We start from the raw sequence: 18552 nt of genomic DNA, 5'->3' as shown, positions 1-18552 counted from the left end.
CCCAAATGCAGCCACGTGGTTTTGAGCTTGGGGAGAATTGGCCAACCTCACTCCTCCTTAGTTGCCTCCCTCTGACCCTGGTTCACACAGCTTCGTAGAAGGGGCTACAGCGAGGCAAGCCCAACCCCTGTGGGCACCAGCCAGCACCCACTCCCAGGTCAGCCCTCCCCGCTGCCTCCTAAGGATGTTCTGGCTGAAGGCTGCCCCACACTTACTTGCCAGCGAAGGTCAGGGACCAGCAGGTTGTGGCAGATGCAGGCATTCGTATATGTTGTTTCTAACTCCATCTCCAAGAGTACGTGCCCCATTTCCCAACCCTGTGGGGTGTGGAGGGCAGGGTTGGTGTCCGCATCTTACAGATAAGGAAACTGAGTAAATTACTTGCCTGAAACTTTTCAATGTATGGTTTACATTCTGCCTCCCCACTCAACACACATAAAAGAGGGCAGATAGGGACGCCGGGTGGCTCAGTCGGTTGGGCATCTGACTCTTGGTTTCGGCTCAGGTCGTGATCCCACGGTTTGTGAGATTGAGCCCCACGTCGAGCTCTGTGCTGATGGCAGGGAGGCTGCTTGGGATTCTCTCTCTCTCTCTCTCTCTCTCTCTCTCTCCCTCCCTCTCCTCTCTCCCTCTCTCTCTGCTCCTCCCCTGCTCCTGATTGTTCAGTCGCTCTCCCTGTCTCTCTCGCTCTCAAAATAAATAAACTTTTTTAAGTGTTTCAAAAAGGGGGCAGATAAACATTTTTAAAGTGAAAAGCAATTTTAAAACAGAAAAAAAAAGTAGGAAGGGAAGAAGAAAGGAAGAAAATAGTTTGATAGCCCACAGAAGAGACAGAGGACACTGAAGCAGGCTGTGAACTTGAATGTGGCCCCAGCTCTGCCCTCCTCCTCTCCCCTCTGTCCCTTGAGCACTGACCAGGGTCAGCCAGCTCTGACCTGGCCCAAGGGAGCAGGGTAATGGGTCCTCAGGCCTGATTCTTTTGAGTTCTCTGATGCCTCACCTGCCTCTCTGAGGAAGGAGACCCTTCCTCTCCCCTATTCCTCACCCTCACCTCCTTCCTTGCCAGACGCCTCCAGGCTAGAGGACCCAGGGCTGGCCCAGACCTTAGCTCATGTGAAGCGAGGTCCTGGCCCCCGGACCTGCCGAAGAACAGGGCTCTGGACAACAGCCTGCACTTTGGCCCCACAGCTGAGAAGCCCCCTGGGTGGAGGGAGGGATGGGGACAGCGAGGACGGAGCCACCTGGTCTGCAAGCTGAGCTGGTGCAAGTTCTGTCTCAGCCCTCAGCATGGACAACACACCCCCAGTGACACAACAGGACTTGTGAGCTGGAGCCACTGAGATACCCCCAGGTACCCTGGTGATAAGTTCCCCCCAAACCGGAGCGGGCACATTTGGGGAAATGCTGTTTTCTCTTGGGCCACATGGAGCACAGGCTCTGAGGGTGGGAGCCAGGAGGCTGACTCTGGAGTGCCCAGGGCTTCACTCTGAAATCACCGTGGGGCTGAGACCTTTGCTTCTTACCTGCCACCGACCTCATTTCCCCACCCTGAAGCCACCGCATAGACAGTAGCTACTCCGAGTAGCTTACAACACACCCCCCATGACGCATGTGGGTTTTATCCCACTTACTCATCAGAAACAGCCGAGGAAACAGGTCCCTTTAATTACCCCATTTTACCCATGAGAAAACCAATGAACAGAAACATTAAGTCACTTGCCCAAGGTGATCATCCAGCAAGGAACAGTGCGAGCGGGGTCAGTAATACCACATCATGCCAGATAGGCTGTTCTCACTCTTCAGAGGAGGGGGTCTCGCTATGAAATGCCAAGGCGGGCAACCCCTGCAGAAAGGTGTCTCCCTCTCAGAGACCTGCCGGGGACAGTGCCCACCGCGGGGGAAGAGGGCCAGAAGGTGACACAGACCAGCGTGCTCTATACAGAAGCCTTTATTGGGAGGGGTCAGAGTTCATGGATCACTGGGAGGTGCAAATAGAGAGTTCTGAGGGTGCTGCCGTGGCGGGGGGGTGGGGGGGAGGCTGCGGTCCCACAGAGTGGCTTGGAAGGCCAGGAGCCCTGGTGCCGGTCCCTTGAGGGCCTTGCCAGAGAGTGCCCCTGCACCCTGGCGCCACAGAGTCTCCCTCCGGGGGTCCCTCGGGCCTTGCCACCATCCATCTGTCTCTGTGGACCCCAGGGGTCAGCAGAGGAGCCAGTCCGCCTCGGTGGGTCCCTCCTACTTGGCTGCTTTTCCTGGGACTCCCCATACAGCCAGTCCAGGGGGTCAGCAGCACCATCCCTGGGCGGTGCAGGCTGCTGGCCACTGAAGCGGGTAGTAATGTCCCGTAGGGACTCAGTAGGGCAGCTCGTCTCGAAGGCCTGGGCTGGCTGGGGCGGTCTGCCGAGTTGGGCCCTGGCTGTGGCCGCGTCCAGCACTGAAGTGGGCTGTGCCAGCTGACAAATGGACTTCACATAGTCATCCAGGCTGGGGGAGGCCAGGGGTTCCTGCCCAGGGCCCCCGGGCGGCATCTCCTCTGAGGTCTCCCGAATCGTGGGCAAGTGGGCCACAGGAACCAGTAGCCGGGACCTCATGGCTGCCGGCGATGGGGAGCAGTAACCTGTTGGTGGACAGAGGACCAGCGGTGAGCGTCTACCATCCTGTCACCCCTCCTGTGTCCCCTCCCTCATCTGAGAGGCTGCCTAGGTGAATCATGGGCCTGAGAGCAGAGTGAAGTCTGCAGCCCCAAGCCCAGGCTCGGACCTCCTGGACTCTCCCTTTCCTGCTAACCCTGAACACCATGTGCTTAAGAATCTGTCATTCCTGTAGTTTAAGAACCTATACAAATAAGAGAACCCGGCCTAACAGACTGGAGTCAGAGGGAACCTGGGAGTAAAGCCAGTCTCTGCCACTTCCTGACCTGGGGACCTATGGCAGGGTCACCTCTCCAAGTCCACCCTTACCCGTCCATAAAACAGGGTTATAAATACCCGCTGGAAAGGATGTAAGAAACACATGGAATGACCCTACACGTGAAATCTCTTCTAATGTGACGCCCTCTGCAGCTATTAGCCGCTAACTGCATCCCCTGGTCTCTCGTAGCCAGTGAGGCTGTGTAGGTCCCTGCCCTTGAAGAGAAACAAAACCTTTCCATTTTATCTCAAACCAGAAGGAAGCTGCTCCCTCTTACCTGTAGCTGAGGGAACGTGGGGAGAGCAGGGATGCCGGATGAGCAAGGACAGTCCTTGGGAAGACCCACAGAGCTCAGGGTGGAGGGCTGGGGGCCCAGCCGGCTGAGTCCCGCGTCCCGCGTGGAATGTGGGGACAACTGGCCCCTGTCCGGAGCGCTGGCCTCCGGGAGCCGTCTGGTGAACCTGGAGGTGTGGCCGTTGCTTTTATACTTTTCCACCAGCCATCAGTTACTGTCACGAGGGCCAAAAATAGCAGTTCACAGGAAGGCTTTGGGAGGAAAACAGCTGGGTGGGGCGGGGTTTGGCCCAGCAGCCAGCCTGGAGCTACAGGAGGCCCTGGGGAATGTTTACTCTACAGGGCAGGGGAGGGAGGGGCACCATTCCTGTGGAGGGGTGGAGTAGGGGCGAGTGAAATAGGGGTGAGGGAGTGGAGGGCAGAGGGAGGAGTAGGGGGCTCCAGTAAGGAGGAAGGTGTTCGCTAAGACCCAGAACTGAGGGTACACAATGACTTCCTGACTTACGGAAACGTGAGGCCTTGGGACAGCACGTTCTAGTCCTGCCTCTGTCTGCATGCACTTCCCCACCTGTGTGGCGAGGGCTGCCCAGAAGCCCGGAGGTCCTCCTCTGACCTCGGTTTCCTCTGATTTGACCAGAGACAGCTGCAGACTGACAGGGCCTCCCCTCCATTCCATAGGGGGCAGGCTGAGGGACAGTGGAGTTGTGGCTGGGGGGACAGCGTGGAGGCTCATACGCGGCCCATGCAGGGACATAGGGCCAGCAGTCCCCTGCACAGCTGACCCCTGACCTAGGAGGCTCTGCTCTGCTTTAGCTCCTTGCTTCCAGCCCCAGGGCAATTCCCCCTGCCTCCTTCCCTGCCAGCTCTCCAGAGCCTTCCAATGGCATATTTGAAGCTTCAGCCTCAGTGTGTCCGGCCCCACTGCCCTGCCCCAGCCGTGCTCTCTTTTCCTCCTGACTCTCATACCCAGCACCTGACTGGTTTGATCTCCCTCCACCCGGGTCAGCCGGGCCGGCAGGCACGGGTCTCTGTGAACAGACATGCTGAGGTGTTTTAGGTGGGGCAGCAGCTCAGAGGAACCCCACTTTGGGTTTCCTTACTGCCCCCTTTAACTCCAGTGAATCAATCCAGTCTCTCCTTTGTTGGGAGGGTTAGTTACCTATCTGTGACTGTGTAACATCAGTGGTTATCAAAAATCACTCTGGTTTGTTGTTGTTGTTGTTTTCTTTTTTAACAAGTAGTGCAAGGCCATTCCAGAAAGCTGTGTGTACTTTTGATAACCTTGAACAAAGTGGAACTGTTTTCTCTGTGGATGGCGGAGTGTTTTAAGCGATGACTAACTTAGTATGAAATCAACACTGCAGGGCACATCCCCCGTAAGGCCTTCCGGGGATATGAAGAAGTTTCTACAAGGTCCCTTCTTGCAAGGCTTCCCATGCCTAGAAGGAGAAAGAAATGGAATTTGTGAATCTAGAGTGATGTTCAAGATAGCAATGGGAGAATGATGTTCAAAGTTCACTGCCCAAAGGCTAGTATCAAAGCAGATTAGGATCCTGGAGCTGGGAGGACCACAGCTCTGGGGAAAATGAGGCCGAGAAGAGTTCAGACAGATGCTCTGAAAGCAGCCTGGCCAGGCACACGCGTGGGGGCCGTTAGGCTGGGCACAAGGAGCCTGGAGGTGGTCGCGCATACATAGGAGCCTGAACTAGGTCGGAAACAGAATCAAAAAGACCTGAGGGGTGTGAGTGGCACCCCTGAGACCTGAGGGCACTCGCTGAGGGTGCCTCTGGAGGGTTCTGACAATGAGGACCTCAGAGTCTGGCAGAAGGGCAGTAGGTAGCTGTGCCATCTGCAGACCTTAGGAAATCAAGGCTGATTGGGGACACAGAATGAGAGCTGTTGTAGATCTTCTGAGTGTTCATGCCAATGGTGAACCATGGGACTGGCTGTGTCCAGGTGGTGAGGAAAGCAAGACTGGCCCTCGGGAAAGAAAGCAGCTTGGAAATATGGGGGTGGGTCCGGCCCACTCGAGTGGTTATGGTGGCAAATGGCAGCAGTGTGGGGAGAAGGGTGAGGCTGAGACCCAGCTCCGAGGACCAGCAGGGAATGGAATCCAGCGCCCTGCACATGTTCGCAGCAGGACCTGGTGACCGTGGGGCCTCCTTCCCAGGTGCAGTGTGGGGGGAGGGGTGTGGGAAGGCTCTCTGCTTGGCACTGGTGTCACTGTGGCCATGCTTCTCTGGAACATGTTTCCTTACTCCTGTGTGGACGTGCTTGCTGGATAGCAGCTGGGTTCCTGTGGGACGCCTGACTCAGCCGCTCTGTCCCAGGCCGTGCCCCTGGCCAGACGAGAGCTGAGCAGTGAAATGGTACGCCCCAGGTTTCCTCTGGTCAGTCACATGGCCTTACGCCTTGGAGCATGTAGAGGCTTGTGTACCTTCCCCCTGGGGAGAACCCCAAGGAGGAGAGGACGTGTTTGGGGCCAAGAGTGTGCAGGGCGTCCCGTGGATGACAGGCTGGCCCTTACGGGGGCTTGGGAGAGGGTGGGCAGTGACCCCCGAGAAGGGCCACTTTGGGGACTGAGGCTAACCTGTGTGGGTCCCCACAGGAGGAAGGCGCTTTGATCATTGAGGGACTTCTCAACATTGCCTGGGGACTGAGGCGGCCAATCCGGCTCCAGATCCAGGATGACAGGGAGCGAGTGCATCTCTCGGCAGCCTCCTGGACGCCTGGACAGCCCAGCTGCCACCTGTGAGTGCCGGGATGGCTGAGGCAGGGCCAGGGGGCCTCCCTGACGACCGTTCAACCCCGCTTACTTTTCGAGAGGTTCGGGGGCTGGGGTCCTCAGTCTCAGGGCAGAAGCCCTGCTCCATCATGGGGCACATGAGAGCACAAGTCAGCCTTAATCCTTGTCACCCCGCGACTGCCTGAGCCCATGGCCTCACCTGCCAACAAGTGATCTTTCTAGATGATGACCAAGTCACCTCACTCTTGGAGAATTTTCCAGACTCCCATCACCTCCAGTTGTGTTTTTCATACATTCACGGGAACCACCTTATCTGCAAGGAGGCAAGCTACAGCCAGGGGCTCCCCCCATCCTGGACAAAGTGAATGTTTTTTGGCATCTGTTCTAGCTCAAAAATTCACACAGATTTCACCTCTCAATGCTCTGCTTTTATTTTAATATCAGAATTTGTTTTTATAAATGTACTTGGACTCGATGCCAGATTTATCTTAATATCAGAAATACGTTTTAATCGTGACACAACAGGTCCCTATTTTATTGCTTAGTGGACATTTGCCTCCTCTTGCCCTGTCACCCCCAATAAAGGGCAGTTGGCTGCTGTGTTTTGCTTGTTCCTGCCTATAATGAATCCTTCTGAGAGGCATAAATTCAAAACGTTCTCCCCTTCAAAACTTGAAGTACAGGTGCTGTCCTGAGGGCACTGAACACCCCCCGCCCCCTGCCGCCCCGTTGCACCCCATGCAGACTTCGAGTATAGCATTTGGATGGACTTCTTAGAAAGGCTGCTAGTGCGATTCATGCGTCCCACTCCCTGGGGTAAAGCAGCCACGTGAGCAGACAGACAGCAGGACCCTCAGAGGCCCTTCTCCAGCCTGGCTCCAGCTACCCTCGCTTGGAGTCCACCCTGCCCAGAGGCCCAGAGGTTAGCCCCTCAAGGTTGCCCCTGCCCAACACTCCATCAGGCCTGAGGGAAGCCCAGAAGGCCCGCTCAGCGCTTGGCCACAGACAGCGCCTCCCCAGTCTACGCCTAGGAGTGCATGGGCACCGCCTGTGTCCCTGTGTCTATGCAACAGGGACAAGCTCACTCGGGTCAACGGGCCCGACTCCCTCTCCCTCCAGCAGACACCATGGCAATTCTTTGCTCTTCTTTTAATATTTTGCGTTAACTCGGTGTGAAATCCAGCCTTACCTCAGCCTGCCCTGCTTCTCACCTTTGTCCCGTCCACAGAGGCATCCATCCTTGTCTCTCTAACTTGAGCTACTTCTCTCTGTCAGCAGCTCTGTGAGCACCATGATTGTCTTTTCAGAAAGGAGCCGCTTCTTCAGGATGGCAAGGTCGCTGCCCAGGAGCCGAACGCTCAGACGGCGCCCAGCACCGAGAGTTCCAGAGACAGCTCAGGTAAGTGGGGCCTCAAGCTACCCGGGACCGTGTCTCACTCAGCCCGGGTAGGAGCGGAGGGGCTTGGCTCAGGACTGTCTCTGAAGGACAGCTTTGTGGAGGGGCACAGAGTGGCTTCAGTTGTCTTCAGGAATGACACTTGGCTGAATCCCTCCTCAGTATGAGGTAGTCTCATCAGCTCCTCATAGCAAAGGAAGCAGAGGCTTGCAGAGGTGACATTATTTGACATAATTTGCCTGAGTCCCCTGGACCGTGCTGCATTGCAGAAAGGAGACAACGTCGGGAGCGGGCATGGTGTCCTCCTGGCCCTGCGAACCTCTGGGACATCTTCACACTCTGGGGTCCAGACTGCTCTTCTGTCCCTCTCGCACTCAGTCGGGGCTCAGAGGGTTGGGACAGGGCCGCCAAAGACCTGCCCTGAGTGCCCAGAGACAGAGGCCCACACCACGGCCATGTGGTGTGGTGACATAGGTCATCCTGCCTGGGGGTCACCTTTCCCGTCTGCGAAGTGGGCATCACCCGAGCTGGACCCCAGCCTCTGTCACAGCAGCAGCATTCACATTACTGTCTGCTGTAGCGTGGTGCCACCACAAAGCCCCAGGAAGCCAGGTCCCATGCACTGCAGCACAGCAGGTCTCTGGACCTGTGCACCACCTGGGACCAACTTTCTCATTCATTCCTCCCTGCAGAGCCCGTGGAGGAGGATGAGGAGACCCCACAGCTGATGCGGACCAAGAGCGACGCAGCCTGTGTGATCCAGAGGAGGCCCCGGTCCCGCACACCCGGCGAGGCCCAGAGGATCCGGCGACATCGGTTCTCCATCAACGGGCACTTTTACAACCACAAGGTGATGTCCCAGCCCGGCCTCTCCCCTGGGCCCTGAAGCCGAGGCCACGGGGAACCAGCCCCCAGCCTGCACGGGTGCAACTGTTGGGCTTTCGCTAGGCCAGGCCGCACAGAAGTCTTGTCAGAGTTCACCGTCACCCTGGCCCTGTGGACTGGGGTGGTCGTATCTGTGTCCTCATAGGGAGATGGGCTCAGGAGGAGAAAGAACTTGCCCAAAGTCACATCAAAGTAGCATTCAACAAAACAAAACAAAACAAAACAAAACAAAGCATTCCACCTGGTGACCCCAAAGCCTGTGTTGTTTTGTTTTTTTACCACATGCTTACTCACTGTCAATCCATTTTCATAAGTTGCATGGATTTTTGGAAAGTAATGCCATGTTTATGTCTGATGAGGCAGTTTTCTATGAGGTTTCCACCAGAGCTCAGTTGATGGTTTTGTGGGAACATGACGTGCTACTGGCATTCTTACAGGGCAGATTAGCCCCCTCGGTTGAGGTGTGCACAGAGGCATGTGCTCCTGTGTCCCAGAGAACCTGCCCTGCTCCTGGTTCCCAGCACTTAGCCTTTTGTCCGAGTGCGCATTGTACTGCCCCTAGGAAGAGATCTCCTTCCCCAGATGACATCAGTCCCTAAACAAACCGAAGTGTAAAAGGAGAAGTTGATTGTTTCTATAAATGGCATGAGTGGCAGTGTGGGTGAGGCCCCGGATGGAGTGTCCCATAACGGGGCCACATCCTGCAGCGCTGGGAAATGGAAGCAGGGGTTTCCAGCTGAGGCAGCTGCCCGTCTTGATAGGCAATGACTCATGGGAGGGGGAGGGGGCCTGGCAAAGGCAGGTCTCAGGGTCAGATCTCAAGAACGGTTACACAGTTGAGGCCTGCCAGGAGCCACTCGAGTGCTCTGGGGGCACCCTGGACTTCGGGGTGAAGAATTCAGCAAGGCAAGCTTGTTGTCAGGACCCGCCTTCCACTCCGTGCTGGGTTGGCGGTGAGTGTTCAGGGGTGATAATAGGTTATCTTTGCTAAGTGCAGGAAAACCCAGGACTATTTGAGAGTCAAGTTTCCTGAAAGGGCACAGGGGAGGCAGGGCTGAGGTTAAGCAGAGATTAAGAATGGTTTGGATTAGCCAGAGGACTCTCAATCTGGCTTGGGTATTCTTTAAATCTGGTTCCAAAGGGGGTTGGTCTGTAAGGCGTTATGTAAGCATATTAGATATTTACATGCTAGTTTAAGGAATTAGTCAAAATTTTTAAAAGAATATTTGCATGGGATTAGGCTCTTTGTATTTCTATGTTCCTAAAAAAGGAACCTTTTGATCTGTGACTCGAGGTACCAAAGAGTGGGGTTTATCTCCAGTACGTTTACCCCCCTCTTCTGAGAGAGTGACTCATCTCTAAGATATGTGCCTGGCACATTAAGCCTTATTTTAGTCATTACAAATATCCCAGAGACACGGAGATCTGAGCACTCTGTATCCTTCAAAATGCACAGCAATGACCAGTGAGAGCTTTTGTCTCGGCCCATTGGAGCTGCCCTGGCGAGAAGGGCTCCTCAGCCAGCCCAACACTGAACCCACTAGCCTGTAATCCAGTCAGGGTGGTTCTTTCTCCCAGTGACAGATTTACCTACAGAAGGTGGGTTCCTTCTTCCAGGCAAACTGACTAAACCCCAGGACGTGAGCTAGTGTCTTTAGGCATGTTGGACAGTGGATTTCCATCTCCTGGCTGAGTAAGGGGCTCCCCCTCTCTCACCTTACTTATGATCCATTCAGAATCCGTGTCCTTAGAAATCAGGTGACACAGTGTTTGAGTCACAGGCAGCAATGGAAGAAAAGAAATTCTTAGAATTGACTTCCTGAGGCTGTTAGTCTGGATTTTCTTTCTGAGGACTGCACGCTATTACCTCAAGACTCCATCATTTTTCAAAACTATTGTGATTCGCAGTGATGTTGACATGATTTCCAGACTGGGTTAAACTTGGTACCTGTCCCAGTGCTTTGCCCTGGGCTGTTGGATTCAAATGTGTTTTACCAGAGAGAAACCCTTGTGGTTAGAGATGGCAAAGATGGGAGCTTCGTTCCTACGTGGAGCTGGTCAGTATCATTGTGAGAAAAGGCACCAGGCAGAAGCACTGACAATGTCTTGTTGACAAGACCTTTCTTCTCCTTGAAATGGCCTAACTCCTCCAGTCCGTATTTCTTGGGAACTGAAAGCCTACTCTGGCGTTCTGTATCTCCCAGAGTCATTCTACGTCTCAACTTTGGAGGAGGCAGGTCTGGATTTGAGTCTGACCCTGGTGCTTGGGGACACTGAGCAGGTCCTTCATACACCCGAGCTCCAGTTACTTCCTGGGGACAGCAGGGCTAGGACCACAGAGGAGGAATGTGCAAATTTGAATTTGGTGTTGGCAAGTGAGGAAGAGCTCACCTGGGGGGGGGAGTGAGTCTCACAGGGAGGACCCAAAGCAAGGGCTTTCCAATGGCTCTGTCCTTTCTAGATGGGTGACCCTGACGGGCTACTTAACCTCTCCGAGCTTCGGCGTCCTTTCTTAAAAGGAGGACTAGTGACAGGTGCTTCGAAAAGCTGTTGTAAGAGCCAATCAAAGATTTGGGATGAAATGCTAAGCAGGTCTATAACCTGGCTAGTGTTCATTGAGGACTATGAAGCCTCAGGCGATGCCCTGGTTGACTGGATATATGGTGTCTCATAGGCAAAGGCAAGGAACATAATGTGAAGAGTCTGTGTCGCTGGACCACAGGGAGACAGGGAGAGAATCATTGTACCACATGTGTAAACAGTGAGAGGAGCTGTGGATGGTGCCGTTTGGGCCATGGGAAGCCTTCAGAGACTTTTAACAAGAACTGTGCTAAAAGACAGTACTTCTCAAGTTGTCCTGTATGGAAAGCATCACCTGGCGGTTTCCTCAAAATGCGGGTTCTGATTCAGGAGGCTGGGTGGGGCTGGGAGCCAAGACTCTGTGCTAACGCAGCTGGTCCAGAACACACAGAGCTGCAAGGTGCTTGAAAGGTTGTTCCTTTGGGCAGCAGGGTGGAGACTGGATGGAAAGTGCTGAGATTGGACGGGAGAAAGGTGGGACACTTAGGCAGTGTAGACGGACAGCCTCTTCTCGGGCACCGCTGGGAGAATGGGGAGGAGCGGACGGATTCAAAAACTTTCCGTCTTAGAATCAACAGACACTTGGCAATTTGACTCAGAGACAGAGTGAGAAGGAGACTGGTCCCCCCCCACCCCCTGTGAAGTACTTCCATGGGACTGGCTCCTAGGATCAGAGAGCTGGCCCTGACAGCTTTGGAGGCATCTTTCTTTCAGTCCTCTGTTGCTACAGTTTCCCCAAGTGCACCCAGATGTGGGCACAGCTGTGTGTAGACCTGTGACCGGACAAGCACAGGTGTTCCCACAGCCCAGGTTCACCTGTCTCTCTGGACCACTTGGCTGACAGTGTGCCCAGACCCTGCCTGATGTCACTTCCATGTCCCTCTGGCCCTGCCCTGAACGCTCCGCCTCCCTCCACAGACCTCAGTGTTTACTCCTGCCTATGGGTCTGTGACCAACGTGAGGGTCAACAGCACCATGACAACCCTGCACGTGCTCACCCTGCTGCTGAACAAGTTCCGAGTAAGTCTGGCCATGAGCGGCCTTGCCCCGGGAGGCTGGTGGTTTGCTGTTTTGTTGGAGGAGGGGGCTGGCAAAGGCTGGGGAAGGTGCCCGTGATTCTTGGGTAGAAGGTCTAGCAAGGTTTCCTGGACTGAAGCAGCATCTCTGGGATTTAGAGCAGGGAGAGGGGAGGATCCTTGGGGACTTGGTGTGTAGCACTGGGGGTGTGGTTACTGCCAGGGATCCCTTTCTGTCCATCTTGTCCCAGAAAGCCGTGGTCTGACTGCCTATCACTGCCTGTACAGGTGGAAAATGGCCCCAGTGAATTTGCACTCTACATTGTTCACGAGTCTGGGGGTAAGTGTCTGCCTGTGCTTCCAGATCATGAAAACAAAAGTCGCTGTCCATTTGGCAGGCTCAATGGCCGTGCTGCTTGGGCAGGGGGCCACGACGAATGCCTCTGCCAGGCCGAAACCCAGCCACCCTCTCTGTGCCTCTCAGAATCCCAAGGGAAGTCACCATCTCCAGCCTCGCTCAGTTGGGAGGGGTTGGGGGATGTGTGTCGGGGTCCGGGAGTTGGAGCTGAAGGTTCCCCCCCAAGTACGTTTGCCGTACCCGCATGGCCCTCTGTACAGCACTGGCCTCCCCTTGGCCACTCTGCCCTCTCTGCTTCTCCCTCGGCTCCTGTTCCTCTCTGACCTGGGCCTTTGCTTTGTGCCACAATCACACGTCATTCCGGGCACCCTTCTCTTCCAAGCCTGGAGAAGATTCCTGGGCCCCCCGGACATCCATTTTCTACCACATTCCCAGCCTGGAACAATGAGGGGCAGTACTCATGCCCCATGAATTTTGTAAACTGCCTTCTTTTTCAGAGCGAACAAAATTAAAAGACTGTGAGTACCCGCTGATTTCCAGGATCCTGCACGGGCCGTGTGAGAAGATCGCCAGGATGTTCCTGATGGAAGCCGACCTGGGCGAGGAAGTCCCCCACGACGTGAGTTGGGGCTGAGGCTCTGGGAAGCCTGCTCTTGAAGAGCCGGATGACAGCATGGGGGCCCCAAGGGCTCTGAAGGGCACCTTGGCCAGGCCCTGTCTCCAGGGGCCACACAGCTGTCCTCAAGGGCCCCAAGCCTGGCAGAGTGAGGGCTCCAGCCCTCCCTCCTCCTGTCAGTGACCACCAGCTCTAACAGCAGGCCTAGGGGAAAAAAGAAGTTGAGTCCTAGAAAACCATAGCCTGTGCTTTTCCCCTCGGCAGGTGGAAACTTTTCCTTTGTTAGAGTGTGTTTAGTTATTACCTTAAAGACCTACACAAGGGCTCCTTAACTAGGACCTACCCAGGGCCTGTGGAAGGGAGCCAGCTGGCTAAGTCTTACCACAGCCTGAGTCCTGGGCTAGGAGTGAGCACATTGCCAAACTCCCCTGCACAGGAAAGGCCCATAGGGTTTGAACCCAAGGCAAAGGCCGGTGACCCTGTATCCCTCAGACCATTCACAGACTAGTGCAGATTCGTTCCACTGATAGAAACAGTGGTGTTCCCAGCCCCCCTCATCCCCACCCCAGAGAATACCCAGTGTGGTCCTGCTCTCTCTTGAATAATTTTCCTCACATCCAGCTTAACCTTTCATCCCAGGGATGATAGTGGCCTGTGAGGTAAAAAGGAGCCGATCCGTCCTCCATCCCAGAGCAGACAGAGTGCTGGGGTTGGCTGGGGAGGAGGGCAGCCACTTCCTTGGCTATAAGACATTGCCGGATTTGGCTGCCGTGGAAGCCACGAGGAAAAGAAAACACATGTCTGGCTTCTAATTGAAAGCACACTCAAATGTTCTTGGATTTTCTAGGTCGCTCAGTACATTAAATTTGAAATGCCGGTGCTGGACAGTTTTGTTGAAAAATTAAAAGAAGAGGAGGAAAGAGAAATAATCAAACTGACCATGAAGTAAGCAGCACAGAAGGAGCCAGTCGTGGGTCCTGAACACCAGGGCAAGCGTGCAGGGCAGAGCACCCAGGCTGGGGCCGGGACAGCTCTCCCCTCGCCTCCCAGCCCTGGCTCCCCAGCACCTCCCTCTGGCCCCCTGCTCAGGATTGACACCAAGATGGGGTGACAGTCTGCCAGAATGGCAGGCTGCGGTGCAAGCCGCCCATCTGGCCCCAGCATCTCACCAGCACGGGAAGGGCACAGCTGTTGAAACTGAGTGGGAGAGTCAGGCAGGAGTGTGGCTGGGTGCTGGGCCAGGGTAAAGTGTTCTTCTGGTGACACAGCTCTGTAGGGGCAAGCAAGGAGAGGGCCTGCTCAGGGCAGTTTCAGCCTGGTCTGCACCTTTTGGGCTAGTGGGCTCTCTGAGCCTGCCCCGAAGCGGTGGCTGTTGGAGCTTTCTGTAACAGCCGATGTTTTTGGGCGCAGGGGACCCGGCCAATGGAAAGGTGAGCCGGCTCCTGGGGAAGATACATCAAGGCCCGGCTGGGGGAGGTTAGCCAAGATGCACAGCCCAGTGACTGGTCTGTCCCTCTGCAGGGTGGAGGGTGGGGCAGGGAGAGCACCTGGGGCATCAGCCAGGGCCAGGGCTGGAGTCCCCCTCCTTAGGAAGGGAAGGAGGGAGTCTGCTCACGGCCAGGGTCTGCGGTGGGGAGACTGCTTTGGATTCCCGTTTCTGGCTGAGTGATTTTTGGAAAGCCACGGCCCTCCCCACGCCCCGCGGGCTTCCGTCCATGCGGCGAGGCCTCTTCCGACAGTCAGCAGAGACCCCCAGTCAGAGAGGACGGTCCACCGTGCAGTCTGCAGTGTCACTGTAGGGTCTTGGAGCTGGAAGGGGACCTGGGGGCCACCTGGTCAGTCTATTCAGCACACAGAGAGGAAGCCGAGGCCTGAGGTGAGGAAGGTCGCAGCACAGGTCACTGACGAGCCTGGGCTTGAGTGCAGGCTTCCTGATCCCTGCCCTGCCACCTGTCCACTCCAGCACTCCCCTTTCCGTACTGGAGAATCTTCAGAAAGGAACAGCGCGCTCTGCTTTTGAAGCCCAGCAGGGTGTGAGGCCCCGTCTGTCCGCTCCTCTAAGCCAGCCATCTTGCAGGGTGTGGACCTGGCTCCTCCCTCTCCTTGGTGGAGGAGAGATGACGACCGCCAGCCGCGGGTCTACTGGCCCAGGCACCTGTGTGCTCCTTCGTTCTTCTCCCCTCTCCCTGTGTCCTCCCGTGTCAGTGAGTCCCCTTGACTGTGTCTCCCTCCAGGTTCCAAGCCCTGCGTCTGACGATGCTGCAGCGCCTGGAGCAGCTGGTGGAGGCCGAGTAGCCAGCCGGCACCAGCCTCTTCCGAAGCCCCCTACGGCCGGTGCGCACCGAGCGCCGGTGGCCAGGCCCTGATCGGTCACATTGACCGAGAGCCACCGGCTGAGGAGTCTAGCACACGTGCTTCTACATGTCTACCTGCCCGAGCACCATAAGTCCCGTGCCCCTGGCTCCTGGCTTACTCGCAGGGCCCAGAGCCAGGCCTGAGGAGCCAGAAATTTGCCGGGTGGGGTGTCTGTGTGAGGCCTGCCTGTGCGGCAAGTAGCCCCGAAGCCGTGGCACTGGCCAGAGTATGGGGCTGGATGTCGCGGCCGGTCCTGTTCACGCCGTACCTCTCTGGCTCAGGAGAGCAGTACGCGATCGAGCCCGTGAGGTGTGCGCTCTGTCTGCTCTCCCAGGGCCCGGCCCAGAGTTTCTGCACAGCCACAAGCCCCCCACCTCCTCATCCACGTGACCCACAAGATCCCCGTCTGCCCTCACCTCATGCAGCAGCTCCGGACTCTGCTGGGAAAAGCAGGGGCTGCTAGCAGACACGGGATGTGCCCTGTGTCCGGCCATCGCTTCTCCACGGCATCCCTGGCCGCCCACCCCATGAGCCCCATGCAGCCTAGCACCCTGGCAGCAGAGGTCAGACCAGGAGTAAGACCAGGAGCGCACCATCTTCCCTCTGCAGCACTCACTCTTAACATCCTCAGTGAGACCTGAAGGAATTCTTATAAGGAGCTTGCTGCAGGAAACATGGCACTTTGATCACACGGAGGAGGTGGCCCACGTGGCGTTGGAAGGGTGCCAGCCTGTGTGGAGCAGAGTCCAGGGGGCTGTGGGGGGGTCAGCCATATGGTGGGCTCGGGAAGGCAATGGTCCGTCCCCGTCGCGCTGTCCCATGGATACCTGTGTGCCTCTTGCCCTTTCTGGTCTCTTTCTTCCACTCTCTACGCTTCCCATCAAAGGGGCACAATGAGAAGAAATGTGTATTTGAGGAGAAAGCGCTTTGAACCCCCTGGGGCCAGAACAATTTGGGTTTGTCAGCTGTTGGAGAATTTCTGGAATGAACAAGAAGGCCTTTGCACAACTGTGCAACAGTTTACATTGGTCATGTGAAGTGTTTGTCCAAACCAGAGCAAATTAAAGACCAAATTCTTTTCCCACTGGGGCCTGTGGATAGTGGATTTAAAGAGAAGAACTAGAGAGTCTTCCAGATATAAGAGAGATCCCAACTCTGCTCCGTGCAGTGGCTCCTTACTGGCCCCCACAAAGAGCAGAGCTTGGGAGCAGCCGTGTCCTGTGGATCCACTGTTCAGGGTGAACTTCGTGCCGGGGGTGCCCTGACCTAGCTCTGCCGTCACAGAGACATGCAGAGATGCCCCAGGGAGATCCCCTGCAGTTTCTGTCATCTCTGTTCTCCTTTGGCAACATAATTTCACAGGTGCTCAATAAAGGTGTGCTGAAGTGAAGGAGTTAGGACCAAGCCTTCTTTTTGTTGTGTGTGTCCACCCTAACTCCCTGCTCGAACCTCTCAAATTTTATCCTACGATACGTGTGGCCAAAGTTGGCAAAAGAGCCAGCGCTGGGGGCAGCCCGCTGCTCTAGACCCCAACGTGACTCCTTCATTTCAGTGCATATCCTTGGGACCGGTGTGGGGCCTGAGGACAGAGGCAGCCAAAGGGCACAGAGAAAGAATCACTGATGGGGGTCTGTGGGCAGCCTGAATGATAAGCAATAGGGCCACCGTGATTTACAAAATCTTGGCGTCAGGACCATAGGAATCTTCCAGGCAGGAGCTCAGATGGGATGGCAGCATCTCTACCTAAGAGAGGGTAGAAAACAAATCAAACAGGCTCCCCCAGGTCATTCTACTCCCCAACCCGTTACTGACAAGCTCAGGTCTAGGACAACCGCCAATCCATCGTTCAGCGGTAACTATGCCAGGCTTGTGCTCAGCCCTGGAGGGACAAAGACAGAGCCACGGTTCACCTCACCGGGAGGTGTCCAGGGGTACCCTCAATTGGAGAAGCAAGCTGGATACCCAGGAGGGTCAGGGGACCAGCAGAGCTGGACCAGAGAGGATAGAGCTGATCTAAGTCCCTGGAAGGAGGCCTGAGGCTGAGCCCGGGTTGGAGTATGTGGTACTCCAGCCTGAGAAACACGTGCCAGCTTGGGAGAAAGACAAAGCCCAGGGGAAAGCCATTGGATCAGGAGACCTTCTGAAAGCACTCACTGGTTTCATTTTATAGTTTTTTTGGTGTTCGGGATTTTTTTTTTCTTTTTTTGCAGTTGCTACAATAGTATTGTTCAAGACATCTCTAGATAAGGATCACTTTTGAAATAGACATTATCAAAATTAACTTGTGACGATCGTAGCAAAGAAAAATCACTAGCAAGTTGCATAGGAAAGGGGGAAAGGTACACTTCTACAGTCATCTAAGGGGTTAGCAAATCTTTTCATCAACAGCATATTTGCTTTTCAGAGGCAATTTGAAAAGCTGCTAATTCAGCTCACAGTGACACCACACTTGCAGACTTTCTCTGCTGGGCTCTGTGGTTTCCTGCTGGTTTGTGTGGGAGCTCTATTTTCCTCTTTCCATAGAGTTTACGGTGTTTCTCACGTGCTCCCTCACTAACTAGTATCTCAGGTAATAAAAGTATCCAAAAACAAAGTACAGATTCCTGTGACTGCGTGTCCTCTCCTAGAACAAGCCTGCCTTCCCAGGCCAGGTCTCAACCAGAGAAAATAATAAACACAGGATGAAATCAACATGATTGCAAAAGAAGGCCTGGACGCAGGAAAAACAGGGTGATTTGCCCAGAACAAATTATCAGAAGGAACCAAAAAACAGCTTGTTTTTCTCACGTGATAACCATATGCCACCTGCTTGGAATGTTTACCAGAAAACGGATTAAAGACCTTCCTACTTTCACAATAAAGCTCTGTGTTCACCCAGGATACATCTGGGCCTTTAGTCGCAGGGAAACAAAGCACAAGGCTTATTGAGCCTGACCAGGTGATCTGTGGAGGAGCCAGGAGTGCGCAATGTGCCCCAAGGCGGGCAGGACGCAGGCACCCTGCAGCTGTGGAGAAGGAGCGGGACATCCTTCTTAGGTGCCCAGGTGGGCAGCGGCCCCTCTGCCTCAGTCCCTCAGCCGTGATCAGGCAGGAAGTGCAGTCATAGCCAAGCCATTCTAAGCGTAAAAACAGCATATGTACACGTGCTGTATTTAGGCCCCACAAGCTGAGATTGTCTGAAAGAAAGTCAGCTGTTGACCTGCCCCTGGACTCAGAACATGCAGGGTGGGGCTCTGCTTATCCCGCCCCCCCCAACCCCCGCCAGGATTTTAATAGAATGTTTTCTGCAAACCCAGGAATGGGAATTCCCGCAGTTTCCTTTCCCAGAGAACCCAAAGGAAACAGAAAGCAAAGTTTCAGGCTTGGTAGACAGAACTATTGTCCAGGGGTCCCTGTGTG

At 55.1% G+C, this 18552-nt stretch overlaps 2 protein-coding genes across 4 annotated transcripts in view; one reads left to right on the top strand and one right to left on the bottom strand.

Annotated features, from left to right (window-relative positions):
- Positions 1-16546, top strand: part of RASSF4 (Ras association domain family member 4) — a 32648-nt gene extending 16102 nt beyond the window's left edge. The window contains exons 4-11 of one of the 3 annotated variants that reach the window (XM_047825628.1): positions 5810-5952; positions 7255-7346; positions 8036-8193; positions 11727-11828; positions 12113-12164; positions 12680-12801; positions 13646-13743; positions 15033-16546. In XM_047825628.1, the coding sequence (XP_047681584.1) occupies positions 5810-5952; positions 7255-7346; positions 8036-8193; positions 11727-11828; positions 12113-12164; positions 12680-12801; positions 13646-13743; positions 15033-15093 (828 nt within the window). In that variant the 3' untranslated portion in view covers positions 15094-16546. The other 2 variants (XM_047825629.1, XM_047825627.1) reach the window with 2 other exon arrangements.
- Positions 1933-3382, bottom strand: DEPP1 (DEPP autophagy regulator 1). Its single transcript, XM_047825630.1, has 2 exons — positions 3185-3382; positions 1933-2614 (listed from the first exon to the last, which is right to left on the bottom strand). The coding sequence occupies exon 2, from the start codon at positions 2586-2588 to the stop codon at positions 1962-1964; it is 627 nt and encodes a 208-aa protein (XP_047681586.1). The 5' UTR covers positions 2589-2614; positions 3185-3382; the 3' UTR covers positions 1933-1961.
- Positions 16547-18552: the final 2006 nt, after the last annotated feature.

This window comes from Prionailurus viverrinus, chromosome D2 (genome assembly GCF_022837055.1).
Source record: "Prionailurus viverrinus isolate Anna chromosome D2, UM_Priviv_1.0, whole genome shotgun sequence".
NCBI lineage: Eukaryota > Metazoa > Chordata > Mammalia > Carnivora > Felidae > Prionailurus > Prionailurus viverrinus.
Note: the sequence above shows the minus strand (reverse complement) of the source record. Positions and strands in the feature narration are given on the sequence as shown.